This window comes from Medicago truncatula, chromosome 5 (genome assembly GCF_003473485.1).
Source record: "Medicago truncatula cultivar Jemalong A17 chromosome 5, MtrunA17r5.0-ANR, whole genome shotgun sequence".
Taxonomy (NCBI): domain Eukaryota; kingdom Viridiplantae; phylum Streptophyta; class Magnoliopsida; order Fabales; family Fabaceae; genus Medicago; species Medicago truncatula.
In genome coordinates, this window is record NC_053046.1 from 2,052,103 (window position 1) to 2,070,892 (window position 18,790).

General features: G+C 32.9%; 3 protein-coding genes across 3 annotated transcripts; 2 read left to right on the forward strand and 1 right to left on the reverse strand.

Moving 5' to 3' along the window:
- The first annotated feature begins 428 nt into the window (after positions 1–428).
- Positions 429–5,879, forward strand: LOC11426910 (hexokinase-3). Its single transcript, XM_003610917.4, has 9 exons — positions 429–1,001; positions 2,445–2,595; positions 2,699–2,875; positions 3,041–3,115; positions 3,604–3,759; positions 3,842–3,940; positions 4,019–4,146; positions 5,015–5,096; positions 5,188–5,879. Exons 1-9 carry the CDS (start codon positions 730–732, stop codon positions 5,536–5,538), a joined length of 1,491 nt encoding a protein of 496 aa, XP_003610965.1. The 5' UTR covers positions 429–729; the 3' UTR covers positions 5,539–5,879.
- Positions 5,880–9,597: 3,718 nt separating this feature from the next.
- LOC11436214 (THUMP domain-containing protein 1 homolog) lies at positions 9,598–14,213 on the forward strand. The gene is made up of 7 exons (XM_003610918.4): positions 9,598–9,758; positions 9,850–9,966; positions 10,479–10,949; positions 11,790–11,929; positions 12,006–12,126; positions 13,389–13,529; positions 13,870–14,213. The coding sequence occupies exons 1-7, from the start codon at positions 9,696–9,698 to the stop codon at positions 13,951–13,953; spliced, it is 1,137 nt and encodes a 378-aa protein (XP_003610966.1). The 5' UTR covers positions 9,598–9,695; the 3' UTR covers positions 13,954–14,213.
- A 2,380-nt stretch (positions 14,214–16,593) lies between these two features.
- Positions 16,594–18,482, reverse strand: LOC11436215 (ubiquitin-conjugating enzyme E2 20). Its single transcript, XM_003610919.4, has 6 exons — positions 18,227–18,482; positions 17,789–17,816; positions 17,396–17,623; positions 17,203–17,266; positions 17,052–17,111; positions 16,594–16,958 (listed from the first exon to the last, which is right to left on the reverse strand). The coding sequence occupies exons 1-6, from the start codon at positions 18,331–18,333 to the stop codon at positions 16,912–16,914; spliced, it is 534 nt and encodes a 177-aa protein (XP_003610967.1). The 5' UTR covers positions 18,334–18,482; the 3' UTR covers positions 16,594–16,911.
- Positions 18,483–18,790: the final 308 nt, after the last annotated feature.

The following is an 18,790-nucleotide window of genomic DNA, read 5'->3' on the forward strand; positions in this document are numbered from 1 at the left end:
TGATTTTCTCTTTAATTGCTTTATTACTGTTGTTGTTCTCATTGTCACCTTATCAAAGTCGTATCATTCTTATTCGTAATACAGTAGTCGTAAATATTCACAGAATTGGCATCACTTTTAATTAAAAATATTCATTGAAACCGTGATACGGACATCAATAAAATAGGAAATAAATAAAAAAAGATTATTTATTTTTGCATGTGATATTAATATTGTCAAAGAAGAAATATAATAAGAACGTAGAAAGAGAAAGAGAATGAACGAAAAAAAAGAGCACAAGTCAAAGTTGTCATTAACCTCAAAATCTGTCATAAACGGTAAAAAGATCGCGGAGAGATACTATGACAAATCCGTAATATCATAACTTGTCTAAGGACAAATCCGTCTTTACACTTTCATTATAAAAAGTTACCATACCGGTTCATCTTCCAACATTTCCTTTATTTTCTAAACCGGAGCCGCCCCTTCTTTCTTTCTCTCTCTACATTACTTTCTCTCTCTTACTTTCGCCGGAAAATTAAATCTCCGGCGAGTTTTCCGTTTCCCGTTTCACCGGAGCTTGTTAAATCAAATCATTTTTGCTTAATCTTAATTATTCTTAACTCTTAAGCTATTTTTCGTTTAAGTTTGTTGCGTGCATGATAAAACGGCGACGTTTTCTTACGGTGAGAAATCTTCGGAGAGTGGGAAAACGGCGTCGTACGGATGTAGTTTGATCGATCGGTGAAGATGGGAAGAGTGGTAGTGGGAGTGACGGCGACGGTGGCGGTGGCGGCGTGTGCGGTGGCGGCGGTTATTGTCGCTAGAAGAGTGAAGAGTAGAAGAAAGTGGAAGAAAGTAGCGAATGTGTTGAAAGAGTTTGAAGAAGGTTGTGATACGAGTGTTGGAAGGTTGAGACAAGTGGTTGATGCTATGGCGGTGGAGATGCACGCTGGTTTAGCTTCTGAAGGTGGTTCTAAGCTCAAAATGCTTCTTACATATGTTGATAATCTTCCTAACGGGTAATCACTTTTTTTCTTAAAGTTCATTTTTTTTTTTTTGTGTTCTTAATCTTAACTGTGCTATTGAATAAGTTGATTTTATTGACTATTAAGCTGTTGCTTTCAAAATGCTGACATTTTTTGTTTTTTGATTTATTATGTTTGGTTCAACAGTGTCATTTCAACGGTTTTTTTTCCCAGTTGTGTCTATGTTTTTGTTTTTCACGCAGTTTAAATTTCTAATTTTTATGTACAGCTGTTTCTGTTGTCTAATTATTTTATGTTGTTGTCTATTTCATGCTTTCTGGAGTACCATGTTAGGTGTTTTTCATAGCTGTTTGCATTTTATTTGATTTTTGAATAATGTGAAAGACATTTTTATGAAATTTTATTTAAATTTTGTTTATGGAAAATGTACTTTGGACATTTAATAAATGGCTGTTGTCTAATTTACTTTGTGAAAGTGAAGCATGATTTGTGTCAATGATTAAAGCTAATTTGCAAGCTGTAAGAATGGTTGATAGATTGTGTTTGGATTGGTTTTGGGAGAGGCCATGTGTCACTGTGTCAGTTCAGTTGAGTGTATGCCAGCTATTTACGGGGTGATGGCATTTAAAATGCTAAGGCACGCGCACATAGATGTGCCTGTTGGCCGGTGTACTTTGCGAAAGGTGATGCACTATAGGCTTGTCCTAGTGTCGGATACATGCCGTGTCCAACAACATTACACAACACCAATACATGATTACATTGAATCATGTCATTTTCTCAAATTATTACCGGTGTCGACGTGTCCGTGTTGTGTGTTTGTGTCTCAGTCCATGCTTCATAGGTGATTCATGGTTTGTTTCAATGATTAAGCTAATTTGAAAGCTTTAACAATGATTGATAGCTTGTGTTTGGGTTGGTTTTGGGATAGATCATGTGTCATTGTCAGTTTAGTCTATGACAGCTATTTATTTTATTGGCATTTAACGCGCTATGGCACACCCCAATAGACGTGCCTGTCGGCTAGTGTCCTTTGCAAGAATGATACATGATTTGTGTCAATAATCAAGCTAATTTTTGAAAGCTGTAAGTATGATTGATAGATTGTGTGTTTGGATTGGTGTTGGGAAAAGAGACAATGTGTCACTGTGTTAGTTGAGTCTATGACAACTATTTATTGGGATGGCATTTAACGCGCGACGGCACATGTCAACAGACGCGCCATGCATTGTTGGTTCTAGCTGTACATTTTTGTTTATATCTAATTTGAGCGTTACTGGATCCGCCAATCAAGAAGATTCACCCGGTGGATTTGGATATGCTACTATGTGCACACATTGCAGTTACCACACTCCTTTTCTTAAGCAAGATTTGGTGATGCTTACACATGTCATCAACAATACTCATAAGCTTAACATCTTTTATTATGATTACTGAGTCCTTTTGTTAAATTGGTTTGTTTGTCTTTTTTATCAGGACTGAGAAAGGACCATATTATGCGCTGCATCTTGGGGGCACAAATTTTAGGGTAACGCGGGTTCATTTAAGTGGTCAACCATCTCCCGTCCTTGAGCATGAAGTAGAGCGACAACCTATTCCCCCACATCTAATGACTGGCACAAGCAAGGTGACATGATCAAAACCCTAAAACTTTGCTTTTCTCTGGTATTCATTTGTTATGATAATGTCCTTTTTATGTGATAACGTTAAATTGAATTTTATGCTTGCAGGATCTCTTTGATTTTATCGCATCATCGTTAAAAGAATTCGTTGCTAAAGAAGATGGTTCCAATAGTTCACAGGACAGAAGGGAACTTGGCTTTACATTCTCCTTCCCTATGAAACAAATGTCTGTTTCCTCGGGCATTTTAATCAAGTGGACAAAAGGGTTTTCCATTGTAGATATGGTTAGTCACTTTGATCTTCTTAATTGATCTTTAAAATTGGCTATTTTTTTTTCTTCTCCATAAATAGTTACCAAACAAACATGTATGTCCTATTCAAGTTGCACTTGGATTGGTTTTTCAGTATAGAGATGTAAATATTAACAAACCAAAGCTATTTGTTGTCAGGTTGGAAGAGATGTTGCAGCATGTTTGCAGGAAGCATTTGCACGAAATGGCCTAGATGTGCACGTAGCTGCCTTGGTAAGGAATTCCTTTCCTTAGCCTAATTGTATGATTTGTTTTTCTTTTTTTATCCAATATTTCCCTCTGAAAGCAATGCTTGCCTTATACTTACACAACCGGGATTAAGGTATAATACATTATGTAATTTATGAGCTCGCTTCCACCTTCAACAGATTGTTTTTTTCTAGGGCATATTTATGTTTTTGATCTAAATGTAAGGAATTTATTTAGAAGTGTGTTGAATGAATCAGTTTTTTTTGCTGCAAATCCCTTCTTTTATACAAAAACTTTTAGTTCTATAATATTGAAATGATAATAGTTGTAAATGTTGCTTGTATACAATAATGTCGATAAATTATGTCATGATTTTTATTTCTATAGTTGTGTAGTTATTATTTTTTGATATTTTAATTTGGTGTGATGGAAAATGGGTGTTGTCATGTAAAATAAATCCTATTGGTTTCATTATATTACTTAAAATATGTTTTTCATTTCATTTTAAGCAGGTTAATGATACTGTTGGAACATTAGCTGTTGGGCATTATCATGATCCAGACACTGTTGCTGCAATAGTCATTGGTACTGGTACTAATGCCTGCTACTTGGAGCGAATTGATGCTATTATCAAGTGTCAGGGTCTTCTTACAACATCAGGACGCATGGTATTGTTCTCTCTTTTTTCAGTTTTTATTTTTCATTTTTGTGTTCTACTTATGACTTATGAACTTATTTTCCGTCTTTTAGGTTGTCAATATGGAATGGGGGAACTTTTGGTCGTCTCATTTACCAAGAACACAGTATGACATTGAATTAGATGCTGAAAGCCCTAATCCAAATGATCAGGTTAGTTTCTGCTCCTAATGACTTTTGTTGCTTGATTTGTCATTTGTTATGACTAAAACTTTGGTGATTTGGGTGCAGGGTTTTGAGAAAATGATATCAGGAATGTATCTCGGTGACATCGTGAGGAGAGTCATTCTCAGGATGTCACTAGAGTCGGATATGTTTGAACCTATTTCTTCCAAGCTTTTAACGCCGTTCATACTGAGGTTTGTACCGATTCTCAGTCATGCACTATGTATGTCCAATATCTTTAGGAAAACATACTTAATACTAAGGCTGGATGTGTCCTGTTATTCAATAAAAAGGCAATCTGGCAAGACAAAGCATCTCCTAGGGAAAGGTCAAACCTATTGTTGTTCTATTGTAGGCAGTTTTATCTTGGTTATACAAAGCATTGGAAAAGGCAAATTCTACACTTACAATTTTTTTAAAATATTACATTATTTTTCAACATTGATGTGTATATATATTTATCTGGTAATTTGGTCACAACCTACCTTAATTTTTATAGACATTGAATATTTCTGTTCTTCTACCATACGCCCTTTATTAACTAAGTTAATAGTTCTGTTTTAAGTTCAATTTCATTGACGTCCAATTGTAGTGCATGAAACATAGTGGATCGTTTTTTTTTTTTTTTTTTTTTTTTTTTGCTTTCTTTCATATCCTCTTGTGGTAATAAGACGACTTCTTGTTTAACTAATTTTCTTTTGAGCACCCAAGGGGCAATGATTCATTGCTTAGCAAAATTGACTTTGCTATAAACTTGGACTTGCATATGACAACTGCCTTTGGCTTTTCTTGTTTTGATTTTATTACATGCTTTTTGAAATGTTGCACTCTAACATTTGTTTGCTGGCTATGCCTGTATTTTATTCTATGTACACTCGATTGAACTTGCAAACATCATGCACAGTTTGTTTTTTCATGGAGTATTTGAGGCGACATGTCCATGAAAATGATGCATAGGCTGATAAGATATATTTCCTTGGATAACTACATTGTTCCATGCTCAATTGTTCTGGTTTTCCAAATCTCTAGCTTGAATTTGATCTGAAACTCTTGTCATTTCAGGACTCCTTTGATGGCTGCCATGCATGAGGATGATTCACCTGACTTGATAGAAGTAGCAAGAATCCTCAACGACACCTTTGAGGTAAATAAGTCAGACACCATATTTTTTGTCCCTAAATGGGTGTCCTGCCTGTAAGTCTAAAAACCATATATCTTGTATTTGGCTGTCTTAGATTCCAGATCTTCCACTGAAGGCAAGAAAAATTGTGGTGAAGGTGTGTGATGTGGTGACTCGTAGGGCTGCTCGATTAGCAGCTGCTGGTATTGTTGGCATCTTGAAGAAGATTGGTCGTGACGGGAGTGGCGGCATCACAGGAGGACGGAGTAGGAGTGATATAAAAATGAAAAGAACAGTTGTGGCAATTGAAGGAGGATTATACTCGAGCTATACATTGTTTAGAGAGTACTTGCATGAAGCTTTAAACGAAATATTGGGGGAAGATATTGCTAAGCATGTAATTCTAAATGTCACCGAAGATGGATCAGGCATTGGGGCTGCACTGCTAGCTGCATCATATTCTTAAAAATGTGGATAGGGTACACCTGCTATTTATATATATCAACATTGATTGATATATATAGACACATACACACATATAGCCCTGTAAATCAGAATGCGTTCTTTATATTTAATATCTCTGTATAGAGGTTTCATCTATTCTTTGATCAGGTTATGTTCATTAATATTATTATCGTTATTATTCTTTACTGAATGTTTATATTATGACATTGATCTCTTATAAGTTGTGAGAGATCCTTTGGGTTGTAAATGCAATAGTATTAGGAGTAATGACTTGAAATTCTTATTATTATAGTCTTGCTTTCTTTGAAAAATGTGTTGTAATCTGGGAGGTTTTCTTATTAACTCTGTCAGCATTGATGACCCTGCTCTACGTGCAGAGCGGCTTCCATTTCTTAAGATTGGTAGAGGTATTTCCCACGTTGGTGGACAAATATGAATAATTTTTTTTTTTTTTTTTAAGTAAATGACATTTTTGTCTTTAAATTTATAATAGGACTACTTTGATTTTCTAAAGTAAGTTCTATTTAATTTGACCGTAAAGTTTAAAAACATAAATTCCAGCCTACTTTATTGTCTAGGGTAAGATTTTGACCACTGCAATCAGATAACTTTATAAAGGTTTTTTGATAGTAAAAAGTAGGGATGACAAATAATACTATAACGGATGAATGAGTCATATATATGTATTGCAAACAATGGATTGATCTAAGTGATAAGAGATTATTTGAGCCTGACAATGAAAATTTTGTACATATTAGTTGATGTAGAAGAGTTGGCCAATAATTCAATACATACATTTTGCTAAACCAACAATCGATTGGTCTAAATGATAAGTGATTTTAGCTCGTCAACTAATGTTCAATTCAATGGTGATAACTTCATACTTATAATATGATAAAAGCACTCAAAGAAAGTGCATATCGGTAATGTTCAATATGTACTTAGGGATGGACAGAACTGAACTCAATCTCTTAGGAGTTAACATCAATTAAACTGAACCTTTTTTCATCTCTTTCTGTATTCAACATTTATGAGCTTAATTATGTTGTTTCAAAACTGCAGTTAACTAGCTGTCATAAAAAAAAAAAAAACAATTAACTAACAAATTTAATAGGGTTAATGGTGCTTTACCCCCCTGTAATACATGTCATTTTCGGTTTTTCCCCTGTAAAATATTTTTTTTATTTACCGCCTTGTAAACTTTTTATTTTTGGAATACCCCCTAATAGGTCGGAAGTATTAACGTCGGAAGTAAGCGGAGATGGGGTAAACATGTGCCCTGTTGTGGTGGTTTCATGTGCCCTAGTTCAATTGCAATTCTGTTTTTTTTTTTTTTTTTTTTTTTAAAACAGTTCAGCTAATAACCAATCCTTTTCATATGGTTCAGTTATGAACTTTTACAAACGGTTCAGTTCAATAACAGGTCAGTTCAGCAGTTCGGTTCAATTTTTTGGTTATTTTGAACACCCCTCTATGTACCATTAGATCTATCATAGGTGGTTGGTGCATAATGTTTGTGAATATTTTTTTTGTTAAGGAATGTTTGTGAGTATTGTAAATCTCTATGTATCAAGTTTGCTCTTAATCATAGAAAAAATATTGCTTACATGCGTGTAACATTAAAATTAAAATTTTATTTTATTTAATCAAGTGTAAAAATGAGCTAACAAATCAATGAATGTTATAAGCTCAAATTTCGCTTGATCTAACATATCTCAAAATGATATAACCTCATGACAAATTGATTTAATGAAAATGGACATTACCATATAACTTAACTTTAAGTATACTCCGATTTCAATCAATTATAAACAAAATTTGGTTAAAGAAAGTTGACAAATTTAGTTCAAGATTTGAACTAAATACGTAAAAAATTTATCAATATCTTTTTAAAGAATTTTTATTTATATTTGATATTTGAAACCCAAAAGTACACCATAATAAGTTGACAGTTTGACTATACCAAACAGAGCAAAACCGTAAGAAAATAATGTTGCAACACCATCATATTATGAGTTAAGTTGAAAGTGGAAGTCAAGCATGATTATACACCATAATAAGGTTGACAGTTTTGTCAAAAAAAAAAGGTTGACAGTTTGACTTTACGAAACATAGCAAAACTGGAAAGAAATAATTTTGTTAGCCCCATCATATAAGTAAAGTTGGCAGTGGGAGTCAACCCTGAAATTAATGTAGCGGGAATAATTGAATGAGTGAAGATAGGTTAACTTGGAAATCTTAAGCCCTGCCCCTGGGTTATTCTGTTTTTCAAAAGTTAGTAGCAATGGTCAACGCATAATACTTTGCCTTTGAAATCCCATAATTTTCAATCTGAAAATTTTGAATTGTAATTGTCAGAAAATTTAGGCTTAAATATGCAAACCCTGTAATTTGAGCTCATTTTAATTTTCGTCCCTGTAAAAAAAAAAAAATTAATTACATCCCTGTAAAAATTTCTTTGTTTTAAAAATGTCCCTGACCCCACTTCGCTGGTGATGTGGCAACGTTTTGGGCCACGTGGCAGTTGCTGACTAGGCAACTGATGCCATGTGGCGCTGACGTGGCAGTCCGCATAATTAAAAAAATAAAATTATTTTTTAAAATTTAAAAATATAAAAAAAACATTTTAAAAAATCTGAAAAAATAAAAAAATATTAAAATAATTTTCTGAAATTATTTTTATCATATAATTTTCAAAAAAAATTTTTTTTTTTAAAAATTATAAAATCTGAAGAAAAAAAATGAAATGATTTTTTTTTTAAAATATGAAGAAAAAAATATAATTTTCAAATTAAAAAAAATTAAAGTTGAAAATTTAATTTTAACAGTTTTTTTTTCGATTTTTTTTAATGATTTTTGAATTTAATTTCATATTTTTTTAATTTAAAAATAATTTTAATTTTTTAATTATGCGGACTGCCACGTCAGCGCCACGTGGCAGAAGTTGCACAGTCAGCAACTGCCACGTGGCAAAATCCATGCCACATCACCAGCGAAGTGGGGCCAGGGACATTTCTAAAACAAAATTTTTTTTACAGGGATGTAATTAATTTTTTTTTTTACCAAATTACAGGGACAGTTTGCATATTTAAACCGAAAATTTATATGTTTTGTTTAATAGGAGTATCCAGGACACAGACAAAACATGTTTTTCAAGTTTCTTTTTTGATTGGCACATGTTTCTCAAGTTGTATCCCAACCAACCAATCACAACAATTTCCACAGGAATAGCTTCTTAAATCAAGTTCAAGCATAATAACAAGAGTTCAATGTGTTCTTGTCAAAAAAAGTAAATGGTTAATTAAGTTATAAATATTCACAATTTTGTTTTTAATTCCTACAAAATAAAATCATACTTTTTAGTCTCTGTGACATTTTCATTAAACATTTTAGGAACCAAAAATGTTGATGGAAATTTTTAATAGGGACTAAAAATGTTGACGGAAAATTTTATAGGGACTAAAAGCACTAATGAAAAATTTTGTAAGGATTAAAAAGTGTGATTTATTTTTATAGGGATTAAAAACAAAACTGCAGATATTTATAGGGACCAAAAACTTAAGAAAAATAGTTTTATACCTTCATCCAATAATAACACATTGATTCCTTTAAAAAAAAAAAAAAACATTGATTTGTCATTTAGATTTATTGTGTTTGTTTTTTTCTTTAAACTAATTTTTTTTTTTAGAAAATTGTCTCAACTAAATATTCTTTACGCGTTACTGCAAATCTAAATCATCGAATCAAATATGATCATAATAGATGATAAAACTTGAGATTTAACATTGTTGTATTTTTAAAGTTGAATTTAAATCCACTTTATTTTTTGAAGAAATTGATGATTTCATTTACATATTGTAGAAAAATATATTAGACATTGGATCCATCCATCAATCTTTTTAATGTATCACAATTTGTCTACTTATTTTTTGAATTCAAATGATCAACTCAAAAAATAATACAAATCCTTTAAGTAAAATAAAAATAATTTATTTGACCAAAAAAGTAAAATGACATGATTTTTGTAATTAAAAAATAACAAAAAAATTGATATAACTTTTTTGTTTGAAAACATAGAAGGAATTCGCATAAACTACCACTAACCCACTATTGAGTAGCGAGTTACTCTCTTTTGGTAAATCGTGCTTTCGTGTAGCAATGGCTCCCGATGCTGCAGCCGCCGCCGGTGGAAAGAAGAGAAAACGCTATCTTCCTCACAACGTATCTTCTACGTCACTTCCTCTTCTTTCAATTTCAACCTTTCTATCATTTTATTTATTTTCTGAATCTTTTTTTCCTTTGATTTTTGCAGAAACCAGTGAAAAAGGGTTCGTATCCATTACACCCTGGTGTGCAAGGTTTTTTCATCACTTGCGATGGCGGAAGAGAACACCAAGCTACTCGCGAAGCTCTCAATATTCTCGATAACGTATCATTTCATCCTTCCTTTTTCTCTTATAACCGCTTTCCATCAATTTGCTCTTTTTTTTTTATTTTAATTTTGTTGATATTGAATGAATTGATTGTGATTTAAATTGAGTTGAAAGTAAAGTGATTATGTGTGGATATATTCATGAAAAAGTGATTTCAATAATAAATTTGAGTTATAGAATCAAAAGTTCCAATTTATAGCTTAAAGTTAGGATCAATTCTACTTGTGAACAACCAAACATGTGAAATCAATTTCATAATTGAAATAAGTTCATGATGCTTTATTTATAGGAAAACTTTATTCAACTAGTTGAATTGTATGAATAATATACACCTTTACTTTAATAAGATTCAAAGTAATTCTTTATGATGTCCATTTATCAATTTATACAAGTTAGGTTCCCATTAATGTGTATCACTTTTTTGTTCCTTTATTGTTTCTATTGTTTGTGAGATGATTTTTGTCCTCTGCAAATTGATATCGCGCCATTGTTTCAATTTGTCTTGCAGTTTTATGAAGAGCTAATTGATGGGGCACATCCAAGTGTGACAAAGTTGTCCGATAAACCTTTAAATAAAAAAATCACGTTTGCAGATTCTGACTCTTCCAGTATTGATGATGATGAGGAGGAAGAGGAGAAGGCGCAAGTGCCAGAAGGAGGTGAGGAAAAGGAGGACAAAAAGCCTAAACTGGATGTTTCCAATAGCGACAATACTAGCCATGACAATGAAACAGGTGAAAAATCAGATCCTCCTAAAATTGATGGTCTGCATGCTCAGGCTGGGGATAAAGCTAATGATGACAAAGGAGACGTTGACAGTCCTAAGACCATAGAAAAGATAGCTGATGAGCTACCGGCTGTGAAAGAGTGCTGCAAAACAACTGCGCCAACGAGTAATTTGGGTGAAAAAAAAGTGGAAGAGAAGTCCATTGATAAGTTAATTGAAGACGAACTCGTAGAACTGAGAGACAAGAGTAAGGTGATTTGACGAGACTTCCATTCTGTATATTATTCTATTCTGTTTCTGTTAAAAGTTTCTTTAAGTAACATATCATATGAATTTTTTTTTTAATAGTTTCTGGCTTTGCTCAAACTTTTATGTGGCTATCCAATATTAGTAGTTTCTCTCGTAATTTTCTACAATACAGTATATTCAAGATAGACCATTATGGCATGATTTGATCCATGTAGCCGACTGCACTTATGGGATAAGGCTTGGTTGTTGTATATCATATTCAAGATTATATACGTATTTATGCAACATATGCTAAGATTTTTAGTCATGCGATGTTGATTCTCTTTATTCCTTGTTTCTTATGTTTCAATGACATTGCCCTATATATTTCTTTTCTAGGCCGTCTGCTAACTTTCTGAGTCTTCTTTCACTTATCCTTCATTATGACTCCTGAGATTGGAAATATAGTATGATATTGGAAATATTATCCTTGAGTTCAAAATCGTTCTGAAACATTCTTTGTTGACTTCTTAGTAAAGGATACTTCTTCAAGGGCTAATATTGACTTTCATCTGATTATCTCAAATATTTTGCTTTTGATGGCTTTTGTTAATTAAGTAGTGGCAGGATCAGGTTTTATATTTATCATTTTGTTCTCGGAAGATTTTGATTTTTGGGTGAAGATTAAATTTTGTTTTGTAGAAAAACAAATACCTAATTCTTCAGTTCCTAGTGCATTGGAGTATAACTTTGGGGCACTGGGGCTGACGCGTGCACAAGGATTTGTTTCACATTTCCTTTTCATTTGTGAATAGGTGTGTGTTTCGCTAAGAGGCTGTCTTTTTTCTTCATTGTTTTACACAGAAACGCTTTGCCAAGCTTGAATCAGGTTGTAATGGTGTGGTATTTATTCAAATGCGGAAGAAAGATGGAGACAAAAGCCCCAACAAAATCGTTAACCGGATAGTGACATCAGCAGCATCGACTAGGAAACATATGTCGAGGTAAACTTTTAGTTTCTATTCTAAGAAGAATGAACATACGCAGAAGAAACGCTGATACAGTGTTGTCTACTTCTAGGTTTATCTTGAGAATTTTGCCTATTGAAGTCTCATGTTATGCCTCAAAGGAGGAAATTTCAAAAGCAATCCAGCCTCTTGTGGAGCAGTACTTTCCCGTGGAAACTCAAAATCCACAGAAGGTAATATTGTTCATCACAGTTTAGCTCCGCATGTATTAGATTATTTTTTCTCATATTGCACCAACTTTACACACAATGAGACTCATTAGCTTGCAAAGCATGAGAGCAATCATGAAAGGTAGCTTTACTATCGTAAAATTCATTGAAACTCTATACTTAAATGTGTCTTTCATTGAATGCGCTGTTAGATAATTTGTTGTCACTGCATTAGAAAATACATGTTTTCTTAAACATCACGAACAAGTCATGCTAAGAACTCTTTTTATATTTGGTTTTGGGTGGGAAATGTTATTTCATTTTCGATGTATTATGAATGAAATAACCAAGGCTCCATTGAAGCTTCATTGCTTCTTGATTCAAATTAGAAATTAGTAAATTGGTCCATCAAACTGTAAATTTTAATGTTCGTGATGACTAGTAGAATTGGAGTTCAATTCTTCATCATTTGAAATCAACAAATTAGGCCTCTTCACGGTTGCCATTCACTTTTGACCGCACCATCACCTGTGTCCACTGTTGCCACCATCAGCGCCACTTATATTTCCTCACATACAGTTCCCACAGCTACAACTTTGCCACGACCACTGTCTACAGTATTGGCTTTATTGACTCTACCTTACCTCACCTCCAATACTAATAAAAATTGTTTATTTGTTAGAGAAATGATATTTGTACAACCATTTTGTAACAATTTTTGGACAACTTTATCTCACATGCTCACATATGTTCGTTTCCTCTCTCTTACTTTTTCTCTCTCCATTGTTTTTGACCAATAAGAAGAGAGAAAAACAATGTTGTCATCAAATAGATGTACAAATATCACTACTCTATTTGTTAATATCTATAAAATTCCGACTATGCAGCAATATTGAACATTCTTTTTCAAAAACATCCAGTTCATACTCAATATGAACTAAGCAGTATTTTGTGCATGTAATAATCTAAACAATTTTAGGTTATGATTGTGAATGAATTATCAAAATCAGAATTGAAATTGTAATTCTAAAACCTACATTCCAATTCATATATGTAGTCTAGGTTTTTCCAACGTGGATATGTTTGCAGCAGTGGGCTGCATAAGAAGAGGAGTCCAATTGCCTATATTTCTGGGAAATTTAGTTGTTAATGTAGATTTGTCCATTTGTAATCTTATTTCTTATTTTCCCTACAAGACACAAATGTTGTTGACAGAGTTCATGCTCATGTCTCTCTATGACTTGATCCATTTGTCTACAGCTTGACCAGTATTTTTGTATGTGTAGTTTGCTGTGATGTATGAAGCCCGGGCAAATACTGGTGTTGACAGGATGGAAATAATTGATGCTGTGGCAAAGTCGATTCCTGCACCTCATAAAGTTGATCTCAGTAATCCTGATAAAACCATAATAGTTGAAATTGCCAGGGTAAGTAAGGCTGAATTTCAATTAAAGTATGTTGCATGCATGTATATTATACCCATATTGCCATGTATTTCCCCAGAGCAGCAGCCATTTTTTGAAGTTTTTTCTTGCTGTGCCAGATTATTTCCATTCTTCGACTGCTATTACGTCAAATCAACTATAGTATCCCGCCAAAACATATTGAAAAATTATTATTGAAGTTTAAAACTTGTCTTGTTTTGCTATTCCATCTTTCTGTGAGAAATGCTCAGTTGTACAAAACTATTCTTACACGAATGAGTTTCAATCTGTTGTATAGTTTGTATCAGTTTGGTATAGAACTAATGCATTGTTTGTTTGGCAGACTGTTTGCTTGATCGGAGTCGTTGAGAAGTACAAGGAATTGTCCAAGTACAATATTAGGCAGTTAACCTCGACTAAAGCATGAGCCTTTCAGACAATATGTATGCTTCTGGTCGTGGCAAAATTAATACCTAGACATCTTTATACTTGCAGAAAGTGCTAGATTTAGCAAGTCCTTTAAATGTAATCCAGTTCTCACAAATCAAATTAGAAATTCACATGCAGCACAACACTAGGTTCAACTGCTGTTAAGAATATTACTTTCAAATATTTTTGAATCTGTGGCATTCATGCTTTGATGCTGTTTTTTTTCGTTAATGACTTTTAACCCGCGTTTGAACATAATATCGTATCGGTTTTTACCTTCTGGGCAAGCCATCGCTCTAATCCTTCCTCTGATGACATCATGGATGGCAAAGTGGAGAAATTTGCGTCGTGGCTTTCTTTGCCTGCGAGTTTAGGACAAAGGCTTTGGACTGGTTTCTGTGAAATGTATGTGTGCAATATTTGTTAGATGACGGGGAGTCCAATTTCTAGAGCAATGTTTAAATGTGTCAAGTTAATACAGTATCTTTTGGACACATTAACCCTCGAAATAAACTATTTGTCTTACTTTGGATAAGTTGCTAGTAGTTTGGAAAAAATATATTTCGGTTCTCTTCTCTGTGGGAAAATGATCGAAAGTGAAAGAAAGTGGATAATAGATAATTGGAATTCGAAAATAGCTTAGAAAAAATTCATTACACTTCACTGTCATTCGTTATCAACCTCTCACTTCTAAAGCTTGCCAAAAAATAAATAATTCTCAACTTTTTTTTTGGAGTTAAAAAAAAAAAAATCACATACTAAATCTTATAAAATAAAGTTTAAATATGTGTTATTTTTTATTTCAAGCAAATATATTATTGTGTTTTGTCCTTGTAAAAAAATAAAATGGGTTTCACTAAACCCCAATATAGATGACACTTATATGGTTTTTAGTTTCAATTTCATATATTTGGTCCCACCGTCCTCGTGAGCTCAGCTCAATTGGTAAGGACAATGCATAAAATATACAAGGTCCGGAGTTCGAACCCTGGCCACCACAAAAAAAAAATTTGATCCCACCATAAGACAAAGGACCGTTCTTTTGCAGTGGAACGATGTCATATTTGAGAACTAGTTTTGAAGGCAAACATCAGTGAATGACTTGACATGATAGTCTTGGTAGTTGTGAAAAACGTTTAAGCATGGCCGAAATTGATGTTCTAAAGCCTCTAATGTCCTTAATTTCTTTCTCTCGTTAGTTTTTTTTGATAGAAACGATTTCATTTAAACGTAAACCAAATCGGTTGCGACAACAGAAGCAATACAAGAAGGAATTTCCTCAATCCAAACAGAATCACTCGAATCTAAGGCAAACTTAGTTAGAGCATGAGCGATAGAGTTACCAACTCTTCGCACATGAGAAACTAAAAAAGAAGAAAATAAACAAATAAGACTCTTACAATCATTAATCACCAATTAAATAAGAATTGTCATCGCTGTGTGACAATTCACTCTTGGTAGTTGGGAAGTGGTTGAAGTAATGTTTTATATTTTGTTTTATTTTGTTTTGTTTCTATCGTCGTTGTACCTCATGTACATTTTATGTGTTTGATAAAATGCTTCAATCAAACATTTGTGTACTAGAATGATATCGTGAATTTAATCGGTTATTTGAGGTAGTGATGCAATGTGATGATGATATAGTACGGTATCTTGATAATGTTGTCAATTATCTCAATTGCTAATTATTTAAACAACAAAACTTCCTACTGCCGAGTAAACACTTTTCGAAGCGCCAACTTTGAAAGTTGGAAAGAGTTTGTTTGGGAGAAACGAGTACGATTGGTCAGGTTATAATTATCTCATAGCCAAACTCCCGATTAGCTTAGCAGGACCCCATTCTCTTGAGAACCGGAGAGTTAACACTAACAAAAGAAATATGAGACTCATGGGAGTGAAACATACAAATAAAAGAAGGACATTGTTTAAGGAACTCATTAAAAGAAATTTTATCAAGAGAATAGAAGTTAAACACATGTAAAAGTCATAACTGCACAATTTTCAATGTAAAAATGACTACTTTTATATGTTTAAACAATGCCCTAAAGACATTTGTAGCATTTTCTAAAAGGGAATTTGTGTGGAACACAGGAAAAAGGAAAGGGGTATATATTCTCTATAGTTACTCCTCTTTTGTATTTTTCTTGCAACAAATTACGAATTGGAAGTGTTTAGAGGAGCAAATTGAGCCATAGTTGAATGACTCTGTGATTCTTTACTGCAAGAAATTAATTTCGATTTGAAGTTAAGACAACCTAAATCATCTTTTGTATTGAATGACTCCTCATTTGTATTGAATGACGTTGATTTGGAGTTAAGACAACCTAAATCATCATTTGTATTATAATTAGTCATGATTTGTTGATTATTATCTTTCTTTTTTTTTAGTCAAGATTATTATCATTTTCTTTAACGAAATTTAAAATGAAGATTATGATTAGTCATGATTTGTTGGCTTATGGGAATACTATAGATTAAAGTTATCCACATTTGTAAAAACCAAGTTTTGGTAACGTTGACATTACTCAGAACGGACAACAATTTGAAGGAATAGTTCTTGGCATTTTACCTTGGATAAATGAATACCAAGGTAAAGAATAATGAATGTGGTGAAAATAAATGAGTACAAAGTGAAAAGTAAAATAAAAGGAAAACAAATTTTATTGTGTAATCAAATAATCTTGCACAAAGTAATTTGATTGTTGAATCTCATAATCTTGTACAAAGTACCCCCAAAGCTCCAAAGAAGAATAAAATAATCTATGACAATGTTTTAACTTTTAACTAATTCTCAACAAAAGAGAGAAACAATCATGTATAGAAATTCCAAAGCCCCATTTGAAAATTGAAAAGGAAAGGATGAAACAAGCTTTAAAAATTTCATCCCTTCTCTTTTCCAAAGCAGATCAACAACCAGACATAGAGAAGAGAAATCAATGAACTCCGAGATCAAAAGTTAAGCAGCAGGATCTTTGTACAACTTCTCCACCATCTTCCTGTACTCTGTAGAAAGTAGAACATAGCAAAATCAGTTCATCTTTCACAAGTTGTACATATTTACAAATCTTCTGCAAAATGTCAATAATGTTTATTTACCTTCTTGGTTGCTCCAAAGCTGAGCTGCTTGTGGATTTAGCGGCGAGCTAATGTTTGGCTCTAAATTATGAAAGAAGTAAAAATACAATCAACAAACAGGGAACATAGCAAAATAAAAGTGTCACATCATTGATTCAGGTTTCAAATTTACCTCCTAGCAGGCTTTGAATTGACAAAAGAATTGTTCTAACATCATAAGCAGATGACCATTTATCCTATAAAACAAAGATTACTCAATTAATTAATCATAACATAGTACATCAATATGCAATAGTTGTATTGAAAATGACACAACATAACAAAATGTCACCATCATCACATGCTACTAACACAACATTCATTACCTGAAGAATGTCCAAGCAAATATTGCCATGCAAATCAACATTGGGGTGGAAGCATGTGGTGTCAAATTTGACCTTTGGGGCCTTAAAAGGATACTCATTGGGAAATGAAAGTGACAATCTGTATTCTGTTCCTTCAAAGACAGTGTCTTTGCTTCCTGCTATTGTTCCTTTCCAGCACAGTATATTGTCCTCTTCAGGGAAAGCAGATATACCAGAATCTCCACTCATCTGCCAAATAATCACAATAATGAATTATTCACTTTTTCAAATAATCCAATTACCATCTAATTACTTCTTTAAGTCCTCAAATTACACTGCTTTAGACAAAAATAATTGATAAACTAACACAAAATTAGATCATAGAAGGTGAAAAAGAGAGATCCAGTTTCTTACCATCAAAGCCATCAATTCAGACTGCAACCTGCAAAATTGCAACAACCCACAAAGCAAAAGAAATTGAGTTAGTTAGATTAGGAGAAACAAACAGAAAACTCTACCAATATTTTAAATTAACTAAACTAAAAAACAAAACAAAAAACCTAAATTTAATTTAATCAACAAAAACCCATTAATTCCCACAACTAAGTTAAATTAAAAAGTTAAGCAAAAACCCTGAATTTAATTCAATCAACAAAAACCAATAGTTCCCCAAAATTAAGTAAATTAAAAAAAAAACCTAAATTTTAATTGAATCAACAAAAACCCATTAATCCCCAAAATCTATCCGAAGGGTTTGATTTCTTTGATTTTTCTTGGTATAGAACGTTCCCAATTTCCAATCGAAAGACAAAACAAGATTAAAAACTGTAACAGTGAATTGATAAAACGAACCTTTTGAGAACAGATTGAGTGTCAACGGTTTTAGGAGGAGGGAGAGGTTGCATTGAAGGAGCAATGTTGCTTTGAGAAGCTTCAGTTTGAACATTAGCGCTAGCCATTGAAAGAGAAAGAAGAGAGCGAAATTAGCGATTGATTTTGATTTAGGGTTAGGGTTTGTTGAAGGAAGAAGAAGCAGTTGAATTGAATTTCAGAGAGGAGAAAGTGATGACAGTGTTGTTGTTCTGTTGATTTTAAACGAAAAGTGCCTTTCACGAAACGACGTCGAATTTAAGGTCGGTTCAAAGAATTCGAACGTTGAGAAGCCTAAATTAATCACAACGGCTAGTAATCTTGCATAAATGGAAACAAACCACTATTTAGTATTAAATTAAAATGTTAAAATGTTAAGTATTTTTTTTTTTTTGACAATTTAAAATATTAAGTGTTATTCTTTCTTTTATTTATTCCTTAAAAAACTGGTCAAAATGTAAAGTATTTTCTAAAACATTATTGAGTAAAAAACATAAAATCATCCTTACGTTGGTTTGAGCGGAACTATAATATGACTCTTTGGTA

What these genes read in the sequence shown, in the direction of transcription:
- LOC11436214 (XM_003610918.4), top strand. Translation starts at nt 9,696, where the DNA reads ATGGCTCCCGATGCTGCAGCCGCCGCCGGTGGAAAGAAGAGAAAACGC. An exon ending in AACGCTATCTTCCTCACAAC is followed by an intron (nt 9,759 to 9,849) that starts GTATCTTCTACG and finishes TGATTTTTGCAG; the next exon opens with AAACCAGTGAAAAAGGGTTC. An exon ending in AACTGAGAGACAAGAGTAAG is followed by an intron (nt 10,950 to 11,789) that starts GTGATTTGACGA and finishes TGTTTTACACAG; the next exon opens with AAACGCTTTGCCAAGCTTGA.
- LOC11436215 (XM_003610919.4), bottom strand. Translation starts at nt 18,333, where the DNA reads ATGGCTAGCGCTAATGTTCAAACTGAAGCTTCTCAAAGCAACATTGCT. An exon ending in AATTCAAAGCCTGCTAGGAG is followed by an intron (nt 17,112 to 17,202) that starts GTAAATTTGAAA and finishes TTCATAATTTAG; the next exon opens with AGCCAAACATTAGCTCGCCG. An exon ending in GCTTTGGAGCAACCAAGAAG is followed by an intron (nt 16,959 to 17,051) that starts GTAAATAAACAT and finishes TACTTTCTACAG; the next exon opens with AGTACAGGAAGATGGTGGAG.
- LOC11426910 (XM_003610917.4), top strand. Translation starts at nt 730, where the DNA reads ATGGGAAGAGTGGTAGTGGGAGTGACGGCGACGGTGGCGGTGGCGGCG. An exon ending in ATGTGCACGTAGCTGCCTTG is followed by an intron (nt 3,116 to 3,603) that starts GTAAGGAATTCC and finishes CATTTTAAGCAG; the next exon opens with GTTAATGATACTGTTGGAAC. An exon ending in TCCTCAACGACACCTTTGAG is followed by an intron (nt 5,097 to 5,187) that starts GTAAATAAGTCA and finishes TGGCTGTCTTAG; the next exon opens with ATTCCAGATCTTCCACTGAA.